The 19,200-nt window shown below is 36.4% G+C and overlaps 1 protein-coding gene across 1 annotated transcript; it reads left to right on the forward strand.

Moving 5' to 3' along the window:
* The first annotated feature begins 1,184 nt into the window (after window positions 1-1,184).
* Window positions 1,185-18,986, forward strand: LOC129271537 (sodium/glucose cotransporter 4-like). The gene is made up of 14 exons (XM_054908864.2): window positions 1,185-1,903; window positions 5,390-5,461; window positions 6,130-6,234; window positions 6,746-6,805; window positions 7,656-7,760; window positions 8,498-8,684; window positions 9,981-10,195; window positions 10,830-10,965; window positions 11,977-12,084; window positions 13,301-13,451; window positions 13,910-14,078; window positions 15,100-15,315; window positions 15,933-16,059; window positions 17,130-18,986. The coding sequence occupies exons 1-14, from the start codon at window positions 1,811-1,813 to the stop codon at window positions 17,378-17,380; spliced, it is 1,995 nt and encodes a 664-aa protein (XP_054764839.2). The 5' UTR covers window positions 1,185-1,810; the 3' UTR covers window positions 17,381-18,986.
* The last annotated feature ends 214 nt before the right edge of the window (window positions 18,987-19,200 follow it).

Here is a 19,200-nt window from a genome sequence, read left to right on the forward strand (position 1 = left end):
TTGAAATAGAAAATATACTCGAAATTTTTAATAATATTCCATACTTTTGGAAGGACTCGCTGAAAAAAAATGGTCAAAGTTCCATAGATAGTGAGTTAGTTTTGGATTTTCAATTAAAGGGCAGGATTTTTGATTTGCAAGACATCACATCAAAAAGAATATACGATACTCTTATAAGTATGAAATCGGATATACCCCAAGCATTTAAAAAGCTTGAGGAAAAATATAATATAACAAAAAAGGATATTTCTGAGATTTTTCTAAGACCACGAAAATCGACTCTGAATAGTAGACTCAGAGAATTTCAATATAAAATATTACACAATATACTATACACAAAAAAATATTTATATTTATTTAAAATGACAACAGATGATTTATGTTCATTCTGTAGTAAAGAAGAAGAAACATATGATCATATATTCTTTTCATGTGATAAGATAAAAACTATATGGAAAGAATGTGGGAACATGCTTCAACTCCCTATCATTACAAATATAGATAAAAAAGGTGTACACGTAGGCGTGGAATGTTCAACTAAAGGAGAGGCTCAATTATTAAATCACATAATAATCCTGATAAAGTATATGATTTTAAAGAATAGTAGAAACACAAAAGATCCACCGACCCTTAACCATATTAAGGAAAAAATACAAGAAGATAGACTAGAAGAAAGAAAACTAGCTGAACAGAGAGGTCTATTAACAAACCATTTCAAAAAATGGGACAAGTTTATTTTCTAGAGATGCTGGGGCTAAGAAAATTCAAGCATACATTTAGGTGCACAAGTTAGATCATGATTGCGGCACAGAATGCAGATTGAAATGGAGGGTAGCTAGGTTGAGGGGAGGGAAGCAGGCCGCGCTTCCTGGGCTGGGCTTAGATGGGATATGGAGGGGGGGGGGGGTTACTCATTCATTTTACTCATTCAATTTAATTGCGTTGCTATAAAATTTTTGTTGTTGTTGTCTGTATTTTTTTTTTCTACAGACTAAGTATTTACTTTGTTGTAGATGACTCGAATGTTATATTCTGTATTTTTTGTATGTATAATTTTTTGTATTATGAACAATTATTTATTTATTTGACTTTGTGAACAGTGTTTTGTTGATATTATATTACTTGTATGAATTTGAATTGAATGATTTTAATAAATACTATTACAAAACAAAAAAAAATCATGCAAAATGCTGGTGTGATATCTATTCATAATAACATCGTATGTCAGCATAGGGTCTTATAGCTCGGATACCTTTGATAGGAATATTCATAGGGTAACGCGAAGTGTGCCAGTATACATCTTGGACGGATGTGAGCTTTCTCCTGAAAGATTTCTAAACAGAAATAATCTGGCTTTGAAACATCGACACTAATCATTGACATTAGTCTTTCGATCTAACATTCAAAATATCTAATGATTCGTAGCAGCGTTTATTTCTCTTCCTAGATATTTTTAATCACCAGACTATTTTGTTTTTCTTCATAGTTTTCCGAAACATCAAAAGTCGTTATTTTCCTATCCAGCTTAAACTACAGGTTGAAAGCAAGGCCGTTTGAGAAAGCAGTGCTACCGCAACAACAATTTGGCAGGGCTAAAACATTCGTGACGATGTAGCGCATGGAACATGCACTTTCGTTCAATATTTAATGTGTAGAACCCAAGACGGGGTAGCAGGAAAAAAAAACTGAAGAAACCAACCCTTTCAGCCATTGTCTTTGTCATAGGCTTTCGTATTTGGGCGTGTTTCGCTCGAAATATCTGAAGAAAAATTATCATTATTGGATCATTCTGTAATCGACGTTCGTAAAGATGGGCAACACCGTCACAAACGGTAACCTCGAGACCTGGGACGTCGTCATCATCGTGCTCAACTTCGTCGGCGTCTTCGCTTTCGGCATATGGGTAAGAATCTTTCATGATACTCAGATAGACACTTAGATCCACTTTTTTAAACCACTGGTACGTGATATCTATGTGGAAGTTACTATTGTAACATACATGGAGCAAGATGAAGTATTACTCCAGGAATCTAGAAGTATATAGCTGTACCCCTGGACGTTGGTTCTCGCCCCCATTTTAGGCTTGTCAAAATTGCCTTCGCGGATCCTAAAATAGTGCCCTTAAGGATATTTTTTGTTTTTTATGCTTTTTTTCAAAAATTTAATTTTCGAACATGATGAATTGTTTTTTGATAATACCATGGAAATTACGATTGTCATTTGATTTATTGGGAATCAGGAATAACCCTTCCCTTTGAAATGAAAGTAAAAATATACAAGATTTTATTTTCACAAGTAAAATTATGGAGAAAGTGTTAAAAGGTTCTTCATAATTTCACTTGAGAAAAACGTTCGGATGTTTAGCTATATTTTGTGAAGACAGTTCTGTGCACGTCTTCATGAATATTATGCAACGAGCAAGTTAATTTTCTAACATCCCCACTTGTTATTTTGTTGTCATCCAAGACTGAAAAAAGTGGAGTAACTACTGATTTATTGTGTAAGATAGTCATTGCTGCAACTCTTTTTGCAAGGAAGACATACCATACATACATGTATAAAGATATGAAATAATAATGATCTCCTGTCATTCATGTGATAACATACAAGAAAAGGGAAAATGGGAATATGACATCATCAGCCCATCTATTGCATATTCATGAGTGCGTGCATAATACTTTTTTCAATAAACATTAAAATTCGATAACTTCATTGATATCAGATTTTGATGAAATTTTCAGTGTTTAGTTAGCTAAAAAAAATGTACTTTCATTATCTAAAGATAAATGAATATTATCAGCTCGAAGTATTCATTTGATATCAAATGAATTCACATACTGAATTGAAAATACCCAATTAAGAACAATAACAAATGAACATGGATTGGAGATACAAATGGAATTGGAATGATAAGTTACTATTAAATGTTAAGAAATTGGTGTTTGTTGATTAATCAGGAATAAAATTCCAATAATCTTTATTCTCCCTTCACCCCCCCCCCCTGTCTCTCTTTCTCTCTCCTCTTTTTCTTCATCATTAACCTGTATGTTGTATCTACTGTAGATACTCTACATGTTTTTCGTCGTTTTAACACAATTCATTTTCGTCGACAATGGGATAAGAATACATAAATGCAAAATAAACCAAATATATATACCATAAACTTATATTATACTCTAGAAAAATACAACAGTGAAATCAAAATGACGGTACCGAATTTCAATATTTAGAGATACATCAAATATTTCTCATGGTCCTGCGTATATTTACAATACACGCCCCTTGTGCACTCGAGTTAAAGACCGCCATATAATTGAACAGAGGAAAGTTCAGTTTGTACCCCTTCAAACCCAAGTGCCGCCCATGATAAGAAAATGAAATAAAAGCAATATCTCACATTGATCACCAGTCAAGCTTGTTGATAGTCGTTCAGTTTGATGGTCTCTCGTTCCTTCTATTTATATCCCAAGACCAAACGTAGTCAATTTCAATTTCAGAATAACGTTTATCACGAATTCTAAAATATAAAAGTCGGACATAACACAACTTTATCTTTCTTATCTTTGATTATTTTTATAAAGAAAACAAAGTGTAATAAAGCGAATTCGTTGTATACCATATACAGCTGATAATAACATGTTTGCAATGTTTTCATTCCTTATCAAACAAACAATGATGATAATTTAATTGTGTCTAAGTAGAAAGAAATAGTCCCGGTCAAAGTTTATTGGTAATAAAAACTTTGATCGGCAGTAAACTGTTCTAATTTTGTCGTGTTATGTACGTTTAATTTGACGCAATTTCATTTTATTTCGTAAATGCTTGCAATGTTCTAATTGAACATCGAGTAATATACAGAACAAAAGAAATGTTGAAGCATTGTTGAAATATAATGACACCCTTAGAATGCTCACATTAAGCGTCGTTAAAATAAATATACATGTACATGTGCAAACAATATGCATGCTGGAAAGTCATTAGTTTCGTATGCAGGTAGATTTATCACTTTGCATTATGTTTTAACAGCCTATCTCTTTGTCACATTTTTGCAGAGTCATCAGTCAAATCATGGTATTCACTAATCTTATGATTTAAACAACTTTTATTTAATTATATATAATAACAACAGCAATATGCTATTTAAACATTACATCATCATAACCACATTGATATATTGATGAAAATAAATAAGTGGAGATAAATAAGCATATGATATATCAAATAATTTTCTAACTCATATAATAAAGATAATCTGGTTATAATGCGCTTAAGACATAATGATAATAGTAATAATAATGATAATAATAACAGTAATGATAATAACAATAATAATAGTAGTAACATTTATATAGCACTTATTACATGGTGTCTGTGCACTCTAAAAAATAGTTGGGCAAAAAATTCCCAACTAATAACCAACCCTGGGCAACATACTGTCCACACAACTATTGGTTAAAATCTGTCCAAATTGAGTACTAAAAACTAATAATTGGGTAATAAATTTGCTCAATTGGATAATAATTGCCCAGAATATATTACCAACATACATTATCCAACGCAGTGGACAGTATATGTTGCCGAACATTTTAAGTGTGAATGCGCTTTACATGTACATTACCCCGGTCACCGGATCCTCGGCATGTCCATATACAATGTATGCACTTTCTCCACTCCCTGGGGAGCATTCCAACAAGAGTTACAAGTTGCAATTGCTAGGCATACTACATATATAGGCTTTCACATCCTACCGGGTACCCATTTAACACCTGGATAGAGAGAGGCAAATTGTGGACTGACGCCTTGCCAAAGGACGCTAGGCCATGGTGGGATTCGAACACACACACTTAAAATGGTGGGCAACATACTGTCCACTGTGTTGGGTAACGTATGTTGGTAAATATATATATATATATATATATATATATATATATATATATATATATATATATATATATATATATATATATATATATATATATATATATATATATATATATATGTATATATATATATATGTATATATATGTATATATTCTGGGCAATTATTATCCAATCGAGCAAATTTATTACCAAACTATTAGTTTTTATAACCCAATTTGGATATGTTTTAACCAATAGTTGTGTAGACAGTATGTTGCCCAGGGTTGGTTAAAAGTCGGGCATTTTTAAGCCCAACTATTTTAAGAGTGCACGGCCCTCTGATTTCAAGGCGAGAGTCAGAACCGCTACACATACATTGCACGTATCTAAGCGCTTTCTTTTTATCTGATTTACCCCGGTCCTCGAATTCAATCAGTTATTCCCACAACGTATGCACATCCTCTACTTCCTGGGGAGTATTCTATATGTATATCTATATGCATCTTTTGTTTATCCTATTCTATTTCAGGCATCATGGGGAAGCGGTAAAGAGAGCACCAGTGGGTATTTCTTAGCAGGTCGACAAATGCCATGGTATCTGGTAAATATGCTGTATAAATTATGTTTACAAAACCCTTTCATGGGGTGAAAGTATAAAAGCTTCATTTTTAATGTTATGTTAGTGATGGATTGTTCAATGTAAAGGTGACATTAAACAAACACATCCCATTCGTCAAAAGTTTCTCAAAAGAAAACATTTTCATAACCGCCAGTGTTTTAGTACAAATGTATCACGTGCGCATGCATTGATGATATGATCCTTTTACAAAACACACAATGTATGGCATTCCCCCGCTAACTGGTAAACATTTAAACCATATGTGTTATTTAACAAACCCTCTTTACGATGCATAATAGTGAGTTTTTGCAATTGCATTTTGGGACGGATTCTTCAAAATAGTAAATCTATTGAAAATGCCCGTCAGATGACAATGGACAGCACAATACATGGTGTCCCAGAAAAAGCAGAACAGTGGATATCAATTCTTTACCAACAAAATAATCTTCGATGTTTTTTTTAAATGAAACTTCACTTCTTTAATGATCATTGTTATTATTCCCAGGGTGAGTAGATTCCTGAACCAACGCATAAACAGAAACCAAAAATTTTGAAGAAAAAGTCCTTCAAATCCACCGCTCTGGTTTTTTTTTAACACCTTGTATAATTTATCCTGTTATTTCATGTAATTTTGTCATATTCAACCATAGGTGGGTTTGTCGCTGTGGATGACTAACATTGGTAGTCGATCTTTTATCGGCATAGCAGGTTCCGCTTCCGTAGGAGGATATGGAGTCGCGATTTATGAATTTCAGGTGAATTTGCAGTACGTTTAAGATTTTTTTTAATATCATCTTTGTAAAATACCAATAATAGTGTTTATGCTATTCCACAAACTTCGAATTTCATTTTTGGACGGATCAGAATAGTGCTTACTTTCAGATTTCCTAAACAAACGAAGTGTTAAGAGCTATGATCAATGGATGGATATTCAGCGAACGTAAGGCATGTTAGGTGGGTTATGTGCAAAATGACGGTATTTTTATTATATTTCATAATTCATTCCCAAAAGTGCGTTCCACTATGTACTATCTTACATAAAATTTCGTTGCACTGTATGCTATTTACGGTGTAAGCACAACTAGTGGCGTTTGCCTCGCGTGATAAACGAAACACATGAGCTTACTAAAAGCAATAATTTTTTTTCATTCATTTTTAAATTTATATTTGCTCTAAGATGTTAATTTCTCTTGTACATATACATTGCCAGGAAATATACATCCTCATTACGAATTCTTTTTAATTTCCTCTTTTTTTCTTATGCAGGCGTTGAACTGTTTACTTCTGCTAGGATTTATCTTCATTCCTATATATTTCGCATCTGAGGTATATAAAAACAATTTTGATGATCACATTAATATTAATTTTCATGATATAAATATATACACCAGGCAGTTGTGACTTTCAATGACAGAAACGATTGAATCTTAATAGCCAGGTAGGTTTAAAATAAATTCTTCAAGGAACCACCTATGACAGCACTAGGGGAACTGGCCCCCTCCCCTATGGGCGGAAATCCTAGGGGACAGGGGGACGCCCACCCCCCTACCCAAAATAGTAGGGGGACACAATATCAAATGCCCCCATACTATTTTTGGTTTTTTTATGATGGAAAGAAATACATCATTCAAAATCGAAATAAAACATTATTTTGGACGAGATGCCATAACTTTTTGGGTGATAACCCTTTTTTTTTTTGCTTGTCAAATTTTTCTAGTCATGATCCCCCTTACCTTTGGGGAGAGATTTCCGCCCTTGCCTCCCCCTCCAGAAAAGTCGCGAAGAAAAACAAGGAAAGAAAAAAAATTATGAAAGCAAATAAATAAATATATTTAAACAATTTGATTTTTCATTTAAAAAATGACAGATTTTCCGCGACGCCTTAGTTCTGTTGCATCGAACGCCATGTTGAATCCCCTCAAAACAGTTTTCTTTCCCTCATGATCACAAGATTAATACTCCACATCAACATGCTGTTTGATAACAGTAATGAGCCAAGTAAAAAAAAGACCAGAATTAAATGATTTTTTTAATCATAAGAATACATACAGTTTAACTTTTACTGACTTTTTTTCAAACTAAGATTGTTACAATTTGTACAAAGGAAATCGTGATTCCGTCCTTTTCCTAAAAGTATATTTCAATAATGGTTTTAATTCTATTCTGTCCATGAAAGGTTTCGACCGTACCCGAATATCTCAAGCATCGATTTGGCGGTGATCGTCTTCAGATGGCCATCGCCATCATCAACCTCATCACAGCGGTCGTCATCATGTTAGCGGTATGATCTCCTTCCTCAAGACCCCACCCTCATTTTACCATCTAGAATTATTAAGCAGCGGTCGCGCAACCGGGGGCCTGCTTTAGCCCCAACTTTTTCCAAAATCGTGTATAAAAACGTTAAACAAAATTAAAGCAGTACCGCGGCCCTTGTTTAAACATGACCAAGTTTAATTGATAAAAGTGAATTAAATTACCAGATTATTAATCAACATGATCAACTCTTGAGTCAATGGGAATTGGCATGGTAACGCTGATCAACAGCCAAGCAATATAGTTTTCCTGTCAGTTAGCATTGATGCAAGTTACCATCAAATCAGCGTTTTAAACAGCAATATTATTTGGACATTTTTATGGCCTCTTTATGATGGTGGAAATTATATTTATAATCTTTTCAAATAAATCATTATGATCATGGAATAGAATAAAGTGCATGGAATTAGTAATCATATATTTTTCTCGAAGGAAGATCTCTTATTGCTTTACAACAAATCTATTCCAAATAGAGAAATAAAAAATGTTGCTATGACAGAAACGCATCTCAGGTTGATCTATAGCCGAACAGAAGTTGCCTTTCATAACATTTTCATTCGATGCTTGTAAAACCATTTCCTATATCATAATTGGCTACATAAAAAAACACGTTTGTGTTTATAAACTCGATTTCTTACAAATCTTTTTAATACTTTTTCCCTTTTTATTCATAATTAATTTTTTTTTTCAAATCGACATTCACAGAGTGAGATGTACGCTTCTTCCCTGGTGATCCAGCAGTCCCTCGGATGGGATCTATATACATCCATCATTGTTCTTCTTTTAATGACAGCCGTATATACGGTAGCAGGAGGACTCAAAGCTGTCATATACACCGATGCCATCCAGGCTGTCATCATGATGGTCGGCGCATTTGCGCTCATGGGAATCGGTACTTTTCATATTGTTTTTGTCATTCGGTCCTTAATTGCTTCGACATATAAGTTTGCATTGTCATTGGTTCATTAGAAGGAACATCATGTTCAATTAGTGATATTTTTTTGTTTTTAATAATTGTTAAAAGAAAGTTTCCGTGCTATTGTTAATAAGGAAACTTTCTTAACCCGTATTTTCATTCCCAGCGAAAATGGTGTTAGAGTAGAAAATACTTTTTTGAAAATTGTTTTCAATCAAACTGTCATTGAGTGGCATTTATGCTTCTTTAGTAAGACTGTTTTCATTCCGATATTCATTATAATATAACAATTTCAGGGCGTTTCATTAAAATATAAATTTACACATAATGTCGTCACTGATCAACACACAGGAATAAAAAAATAATACTGCGAAGATGGGAATGTTTTTATACGATGATCTTCTAACAGTAAATAATTCCGTCTAGATCCATCAGTAGGAGGTTTCGCAACCACTACGCAGCCGCTTTCTGGAACGTAGAGAATCTATTGTCAAAAGCCCTTCATGACAAATAAAGCAGCCTTTGTCGAAAATCAGTTAATCTAAACAGCATTGTCATCCTTGACATTGGAAATATATTCGTAATTTTTCGTCATCTCCAATCGTAGGATGATCTGAGCATGTCCTGTCCACCAACTTTGCACAAAAGCTGTTCATTGTGATTTGGCGGTCATTTTCAATAGATTTACTATATATCAAAGAATCCGTTCCAGTTGCGATCTCGAAAATGTGCTAGTATACAGTGACCGCGCTCTTTCATCAATGACTTTAGCGAGTTTGTGCAACTGCGATGCAGAACGAAGAATGCAGTAAATGTATTGAAAATCCCCGTCGATTGACAATGAACAGATGGGAGTTCTCTATCTAAAATTGGTGAACCGGAACAGCAGTTTCGTCCCAAGTTTCGGATTTGACGAAAAATTGCGAATGATAGGCTATGTTGTTTGTCCAGAGTCCAGGACAAAACTGCGGTTTTGATTCACCAATATTCGACAAAGACCTCCCAGCGGCTGTTCATTGTCATTTGACAGCATATTCAATATATATACTGTGTTCTTAAATTCGTTCTGCATCGCGGTTGAGAAACCTCACTAATAGCGAGTTTTCGCATCGCCACGCAGAACTAATAGTAAGAAAACTTCTTGGTAGTGTTTTGTCATGAAGGGCATTCGACAATACACTTTCTATGTTCTTAAAAGTATTTTGCATAGTGGTACAAAAGCTAAAGTCTCATAATTCTACTTTACCCTTATTCTTCCCATCACTTTCCAAGCCTTCTCGGAAGTCGATTGGTCAATGGAGACGCTCCGCTTGAATTACATGTCAGCCATACCCAACACCACCCAAGAGTGGGGGAACACATCGTGTGGTATCCCGCAAGAGGGAACGTGGCACATCTTCCATCCCGCCGATGACCCCGGTCTCCCTTGGACCGGCTCGGTCTTCGGGGCCTTGGTCCTTGGATGTTACTTCTGGTGTACTAATCAGGTTCGTAAACGGTAGTTTGTTTGTTTTTTGTTCGTTGATTAAAAATTATAAAAAAAATATGACGGATTATGGATTGTGAAATAATGGCCTTTTTGTACAATTCATCTGATATACATACAAATGAAATATAAAGCGAAAGAAACGACCAACGCTAGCATGTTGCAGTCAGGAGGCCTATGAGCTCAAAAAGTCTCAGTCAAGACGCAGATGTACATAATATCTTCCACACACACCCTCACCTCCGGACACGCACACACTCATATTAATAGACCCCCATTAGGGAGCATGCTTTGAGCTTGAATAACACTTTATAATCCAGCATATATCCAAAGATTTTGATTTTTTAGGATTATATTATGTTTCTGAGTAAAGGTTTGATCACCGCGAGTGATGACTGATAGGGAACCTGCAGTTTATCACGTGATAAACATTATTTTTACCAACCCTAAGTTAAATCCCTAGAATTAGGAATGTACTTTTAACATCATGACCAAAGCCTTTTTATTCAATCTAACATTTTTATCAAGTCAAGGATCGATTGATTACTGTATAAAATGATCAAGTATCATTGCTACTTCAGTAATCATGACCGTTAAAACATTTTTGTGTCTTATTTGTTCTTTATTGTGTTAAGGTGATTGTACAACGCACACTGGCAGCAAGAAATGTGACACATAGCAAGGGAGCATGCATTATGACTGGTTACTTCAAGATCCTGCCAATGTTCCTCATGATCATCCCTGGTATGATCAGCCGAAGCTTGTGGCCAGGTAAGTATATTTCAAAATATTACCAATGTTTCTTATGACCATCCTTGGCAAAATCAGCCGAAGCTTGTGGTATAGTAAGTATCTTGCAAGATCTTACGAATGTTCCTTATAATCATACTCGGTATGATTGGCAGAAGCTTGTGGCCTGCATAGGTATCTTTCAAGATCTTACCAATGTTCCTTATGATCACCCCCGGTTTGATTAGCCGACGCTTGTGGCCAGGTATCTTTCAAGATCTTACGAATGTTCCTTATGATCATCCCCGGTTTGATTAGCCGACGCTTGTCGCCTGGTAAGTATCTTTCAAGATCTTACGAATGTTCCTTATGATCATCCCCGGTTTGATTAGCCGAAGCTTTTAGTCTGGTTGGTATCTTTCAAGATATTGCCAATGTTTCTCATGACCATCACCTTTGTGATTAGTCAAAGCTTGTCGCCTGGTTACTTTCAAGATCTTTCAAGATCTTACCAATGTTCCTTATGATCACCCCCGGTTTGATTAGCCGAAGCTTGTGGCCAGTTATAAGTAACTTTTTAAGATCTTACGAATGTTCCTTATGATCATCCCTGGTTTGATTAGCCGAAGCTTGTAGTCTGGTTGGTATCTTTCAAGATCTTGCCAATGTTTCTCATGACCATCACTTGTGTGGTTAGTCAAAGCTTGTCGCCTGGTTCCTTTCAAGATCTTTCAAGATCTTACCAATGTTCCTTATGATCTGCTGAAGCTTGTAGCCTGGTAAGTATCTTTTAAGATCTTACATGACTACATGTCTTTTAATTTGGTGAACTTAAAAGTTCCTTAGAAAAAATTAACCTATATCATTTTGGTGCATACTTGAACCACGTATGTTCCAACGTAACTCTATGTAAAGTTTACTGACAGTTAAAAATTGCCTTTATACTCACTGCCGAACCTCCTTACATTTAGTCAATTCAATTTAAAGAAATTTCCTGATAAGAAGTCTTTTGTAGATAATAATTTACTTCTTGATCTTCCCATTTTATTTCAGATCTTGTAGCCTGTGTTGATCCCGATACCTGCGAGGCTGTTTGCGGGAATCCCGCTGGGTGCTCCGACATTGCCTACCCGAGACTTGTCGTTCAGCTAATGCCAACAGGTTCGGAGATGAGTAGTCCTAAAACATTATAAACTGACTTATAAACCAATCAACTGACTTATAAACCAATCAACAATTCAAGAACTCAAGCACTCACACTATAAGATTCCCCAAAGAATGGACACTAGTTCTGAGGCCGGTGAAAAGCACAATACAAAACAGCTATTGCAGCTTTTCTTAAGCATGTTAAGCAACATACTCAACTGAGAACAGGTGAAAATGCATAAAACTTACAGAATTGTGTATATAAGCTTTCGATTGATGTATGATTTGTCAATTTCACTTTTGGGTCCGGTCGTGGACCTCTTTAGGTCGTACAACATACCAAAATGAAGATATGAGAAATATATAGGTTTGATGTGAAAATCAAGGATCTTTTTCTCATGTTCAAACGATTTCTTAATCTTGTCATGGACCTTTGTGATATGTTCATGATCTTGTCTACCAGAGACTGGTCGTTCAGCTTATTTCAACAAGTTTTGAAAAGAGTAGTTCGTTATGCATGTTAAAGGACATAGTCTAAAATGGGCAAAAAGCAAATCAATAATTAAAGAACTCCGAGTATTATCAGAATCTCCTAATAGTACAGGACAATATAAACAGTCCAACACTTTGCATATCTGACCACTTTTGTGTAGCTTAAAAAATGCCATACCAAGTTTTTGCCATAATCACACCAGTCAAATTGACTCCAGAACAACGCAAGGCACTACCTTATTGCCAATCGGACCGGTTTGGAGTCGGTTTCACACGACGGATTTAAGAAATTAGAAAATGTATTGAACAATGCCCTTCATGACGAAGGACAATCAAGAAGCCTTTGTCGAAATTTGAGAATCAAACAAACAGTTCCGTCGCGGAATCCGGACAAAAGACATAATTGCAATAATTCGTCAGCTCCGATACTCATGACAAAACTGCTGTTTGGATTCACCAATTCTCGACACAGACCCCCCCCCCCCCCCATCTCTCCTTTGTCATTTGACGGGTATAGTTTCTACACATTTGCTGAAGTTCTTGAATCCGTCGTCCATCGCGTACCGAAAACTCCCTATTTTTCTACGTTGTGATGGAAATTTTCAGTGTTATATATGCTTGTCCGATTTTTCTCTTTTTGTTCAAATCAATTTGTAGTTGAGGGTAGACCGTTTTTACACTTCGTCTGAATACTGGGCCAGGTTTCTAACCATAATTATCTACATTTCCTAACGAATAGGCCTACGGGGTTTGATGCTTGCTACAATGCTTGCCGCCATGATAAGTTCGTTGACCTCCATCTTCAACGCAGCCAGCTCCATGTTCGTACTTGATATCTGGTATAAGGTCAGACCGAGGTCGACTGAACTCGAGCTCGTAATTGTTGGAAAGTAAGTATCATGTAAATTCCACAACTCCCGAAAAAAATTACAAAATTGATAAATTTCTAACCATGGTCATTGACGACTCCATCATCATCGGCTCACTCATTGCATATCCATGACATGCAAAACAGTATTTACCCGAAGTGATTCATACTCTTAAAATAAATTCTATCTTTAAATTTGATTTGTTTGTTTTTTCTCTCTAGTCACTTGAAAATTGAATGTTATCATTTTCAGGACTCCGGCTTTGAATTAAAGTGATTACCCTAAATGCACAAATTGACAACCCCTACCCGAACAACAACAACGGAATATGCGCACGGTGGACCACGCCCTCCTGAAGACAGGGTCAATTCAATTGTATGCCTTTTCCTTTCTTTCCTGTGGGTGGCAATTTTGGTGCTAATAAGATTCTAGAAGCTTATGCGTTGATTCTTACATGCCTTTGCAACATCTTCATGCAGACTATCTACAGTGATCATGGTAGTTGTTGGAGTGCTATGGATCCCGATCCTTCAGGCCTATGGCTCTGGAGAACTCTTCACCTACATGCAGGCCATCAACTCATACCTCACACCGGCCGTCTTCTCAGTCTTTACTGCTGCCATCTTGTTCAAACGGGTTAATGAGACGGTAAGAACATATGATCCCTGCTAGAAAGATCGCACTGCCATACAGGGTGTTTACAGTGTATTCAAAGTGTTTTCAGTCACAAAGGGTGTTCATGGCGTGTTTAAAGTGTGTTCATTCACATAGGGTGTTCATGTTGTGTTCAAAGTGTGTTCAGTCACATAGGGTGTTCACAGTGTGTTCAAAGTGTCTTCAGTCACATAGGGTGTTCACAGTGTGTGTTCAAAGTGTGTTCAGTCACATAGGATGTTCACAGTGTGTTCAAAGTGTGTTCAGTCACAAAGGGTGTTCACAGTGTGTGTTCAAAGAATGTTCAGTCATATAGTTTGTTCACACTGTGTGTTCAAAGAGTGTTCAGTCACATAGGGTGTTCACAGTGTGTTCAAAGTGTGTTCAGCCAAATAGGGTGTTCACAATGCGTTCAAAGTGTGCTCAGCAAAGTGTTTTTAGTCACATAGGGTACTCTTAGTGTGTTCAAAGTGTGTACAAACGTGTTCATAGTGTGTTTAGTCACACATAGTTTTCACAGTCTGTCCAAATTGTGCTTAGTCACATACTAGTAGGGTGTTTTAGTAGGTTCAAAGTGTGTTAACATATAGGAGGCTATGTGAAGATATTCACAGTGTCAAAATGCTCAACTCTAACATTGTCACTATAATAATTTTACACTTTGTTCACATATTCATTGTGAGTGTCCAAAGTGTGTCCAAAATGCGTTCAGTCACATAGGGTTTTCACACTGTGTGTTCGTGGTGTGCTCAGCAAAGTATGTTCAATGGCATAGGGTGTTCGCAGCGTGTTCACAGTGTGTTCAAAGCGTGTTCAGTCACTTAAAGTATTCAAAGTGTGAGCAGCAAAGTGTGTTCACAGTGTGATGACAAGAAAGTGTGTTCGGTCACCGTTTAGGGTCTACTGTTTAAAGTGCTCACAGAGATTCCTGATGGCCGGAATCACACATCGGAGTAACCGATTAAGATAGGGAGAAACTGAAATTTCCTTTTTCAATATTATAATCTTCCTTCAGGGAGCTTTCTGGGGTTTGGTGTGTGGTTTTCTGATTGGTCTGACCAGGGCCATCCTTGATTTCGTCTTCGGTGTCCCCTCATGCGGTCAGGAGGACGATCGACCAGCAATGCTCAAGAACTTCCACTTCCTGCACTTCGCAGCCTTCGTCTACGGTCTCACTCTCATCCTCATTGTTCTTTTCAGTTATCTCAGAGATCCTGTTCCCTCTTATAAGGTAAGTGATGATGGAACCTGGGGAACGTACCGATGAAATGAGTTCATTTTGATGTCTTCTTTCATTTCATCATTCATGTTTGATGATAAAGCTGATGTTGGCATTTATGGTATTGAGGACTTAACCCTAATTAAGCTGATAGAACATTCCTAAATAAATTATATGTTCTTATAAGGCATTCTAACATCGAGAAAATGGTAGGTAGATACATTCCTACTTTTAAGGGCAGAAAGTTTTATCATTGTTCTAGGCCTACAGGGTCTCCAAAATCCCGTGAAGATGATCGTAGTATATACGTATTTTGTCCGTACATTGGATTTTATAATGTCTATCTGTAAGAATTGTTGCAGTCAGGGAGACCCCACTTTGTTTGCTCAGTATGTTGATAGAGCATCCGTCTCATAACTGGGAGGTCGGGAGTTAAAGCCCCAGCCGCGTCAGACCAAAAGACGTTAAAAGCTGGGAGTTGCTGCTATATACCCTGCTGCTTCGTCGATATGGCGCTGCACAGTGGCTACCGGCCCCACGACCAATTGGCCAAAAATAATTTTCAGAGTATTTCTATTTCAGATTTGATGTCGAACAATAAATTATGGATTTTTTCATTTTGTTTACAGTTGGTACGTTTGACGTGGTGGACGCGACACTCCGATTTACCAAGGGAACCAATATCTTCAGAAGAGGAAGAAAAAAGACTCCATAACGAAGCCATTCGGAAAGAGAAACAGAAGCAAGCAGCTCTAGGTATACACAAAAGAAGTATAGGATATTACCTTAAAATGTTTACAATGAATAGAATGAAGCGAATCTTTGAGTCGATTGACTCTTCCTGTCACATTCTGATTGTTCTGTTGACTATGTTGTCCTAGTAACCGGACGGTGACGTGTATACTTGTCCGACATCTTAATGGGTATTTTTTTTTCTTTTTGCTTGACACCCATATTATTCTTTCTGTCATGTGTTTCTCTTTGATTTTAAAAAATTATGGTTGCTCTATTTTACATGATTTAAAAATACTGAAATACAATTCCATCTTTGGATTTTTCCCCTTGAGAACAAAAACCAACCTTATGGTATGACTATACTAACATAAAATGTGACTATTTAGGCCAGCTCTCACTCGCTCCCGTGAACTTTCTCTAGCATATCTACAAACGATGTCTACACGCATCATTCGTGTGTGCAATTGTGCGTGGGTATAATGTCATAATGATATTTCGAGAGTATTGTATGATAATTCATAAGTCGCGAGTAACAAAAAGGAAACGGTTTAGTCTTAGCATCGCCTGAAGAAAAGGTAAAATATAGGAGGGTTTTTCACAACCACTACGCAGATGCTTTCTGGAACGTAGAGGATATGTTGCCATAAGCCCTTCATGACAAAGGAGTCTTTGTCGAAAAAAGGGTGAATCAAAATCGTTTGGTCCTGGTCCTGGACTCTGGACAAATGACTTACTTGCAATTTTTCGTCAACTCCGAATCTTAGGACGATCTGCTGTCTCGGTTCATCAGTTTTCGACAAAGACCTCTAAGCTTTTCATTGTGATTTGACGGATATTTTCAATAGATTTACTACGTCGTAGAATCCGTCCCGTTTCAATTTCTAAAACTCGATGTTGACTGTACCGAAACAAACGATCATCCTTTTTTTCAAATACGAAGAAACCCCACCCCACTCATAGTCAGACAGTCATGACGGTCGGAGAAAGCTAGAGACTGCTTATATAGTTTAACTTATGTGAAAACATTATAGCCTCTCCTATACAAATGACTAATTAAAACTCTTATTATAATTATTCATTATCATATTCAGATGCTCAGACGAGGACGGGGCTGAAATGGAAGCTGTGGTACTTGATATGTTGCATCACCACTTCTCCAGCCAACATCGACGACGACGATGAACCGGGCGTTGACCACGACAGTGTGGACAAGGGCAAGGAGGCCGATGGTGTCCGCCACAAGACCTCTGCCTACGAGAACCCGAAATGGGCTTTCTTTGCCCTGGTGAATGGCGTACTGCTAGCTGGTGCGTGCACCTTTATTTTGGCGTATTACGGTTGATCAGAATCCAATATACCTTTTTTTTAGAGAATGAAACCCTGGGGGAAAAAAAGAAAACTCAGAGAAAAACAATTCAATAAAAATTTGAAAAATATTGATGTTTACCCAAACAACTTGCGTCGATCTTCTTTGATTTTCTTCCGTTTTCATGCAAGCTTACTTGATTTAAGGGTTTCATCCTACCTATATAGTACACAGACTTGATTGCTTAGACTTTCTAATAACGTGTATGTTATGCTTTGCATATTCACCTGTAAAATAGTCTGTTAATATTTTCCGTGAATGGTAGAGGCTTTCAAAACTGGGGGGGGGGGGGGTATTAGTCACATACTCTTACTGATCAAATATATTTTAAGAATGTATTATGCACATGAACCCCAACGGAAGTAGACTCTTCGTTGTCCAATACTAATTATAATCGGTAGCTAGTTGTAGAATAAGAGTGACTGCATTTTGCGAGCGAAAACAAAATTTCGAGAAGAATCAGTTACTTCGTTTTGATAATTAATTGTATTTGTGTACGTAAATTTAGAATGACGAAAACACCTTTTATATAGAAACATGGCCGTACGCAAAAAAAAATTCCGGGGGGCAATACGTGTAAAAAAATTGAAGAAACTCGAAAGCGAGAGAGCAAATCAATCGTGTTCGTCAAAGGGGCGCTTTTGCATTTTCTAAAGTTAAATTGAAGGATTTTTTGCATTTTTTAGGGTGAATTTTGTGAAAATTTTAAGAAAAAGTAGGTTTTCCAAATTTCTGGGTCCCAATAGCCCCCTGCGCACGCCCCCCCCCCCCTCCCCTGCTGCGTACAGCCGTGCATAGAAATCACTTTATCCTGTTTTTCAGTCACAATGTTTGAAAATGTATATATGAATGCTCAGTGTGAAATGTTTATATTTTTGGAAAAGAGTTATACAAATATTTGTCTACAGTTTGATCGAGAATTGTTTCTATTTAATTTCTGTTCTTAAAAATCCCATCCTTTTAATCTCTCGTTTCACTTTCTACAAAGTAAAGATGAACGATAAACAACCAGAGATAATTTGATCTCGAAATCCACATTTTTCTGAAAAATAGCCAATGTTAAAAATGACACCAGAAATGGGGGTTGCATTTTAATTATTTCATGAAGTAGGCATCACTGGTACTCTTTCATTAATGAACAGATATTGTATGTTTTGAAGAAAATATGTAAAAATTAATGATATTAAAGAATATTTGTAAATAAATTATGTAAAAGAATTTGATACGTTATTATTTTATTCAAAATGATAGATAGGGCGTTTTTTGCACAGCGAAATACGGAGGATACAATAACAAAGAAAATGTATACCTGTGTATTGTCAAATGCCCATCATGACAAAGACTAACCAAGAAGTCTTTGTCGAAAACTGGTGAACCATAACAGCAGTTTAGTCCTAGACACTGGACAACATTTGCCATTTTAGTCTGCTTCGAAAATGCTGTGACAATTCACTAATTTTCGACAAACGCCTTCCAGCTGTTCTTTGTCATTTGACGGGCATTTTCAATGCATTTACTGTTTTCTTGTCTTGATTCCTCCATACATCGCGGAGCGAAAAAGAGACGATAGCTTGCTTTCTGGAACAAAACAAAAACATACTAATAAAGTAGAACGTTATTGTTGAATACACAGGACAAGCGGGATATTAACCAATTCCTTGCTGGTATTCTAACATATACTGTATATTATTTTCACGAATAGAATTTATATCTACTCTGAATATAAGGGAGTGTGCCTAGAATTAAGCCTCTTTTGAATATTTGTGTGTTATAATATAATTGTAATAAGCTACCCA

This window comes from Lytechinus pictus, chromosome 11, assembly GCF_037042905.1.
Source record: "Lytechinus pictus isolate F3 Inbred chromosome 11, Lp3.0, whole genome shotgun sequence".
Lineage (NCBI taxonomy): Eukaryota > Metazoa > Echinodermata > Echinoidea > Temnopleuroida > Toxopneustidae > Lytechinus > Lytechinus pictus.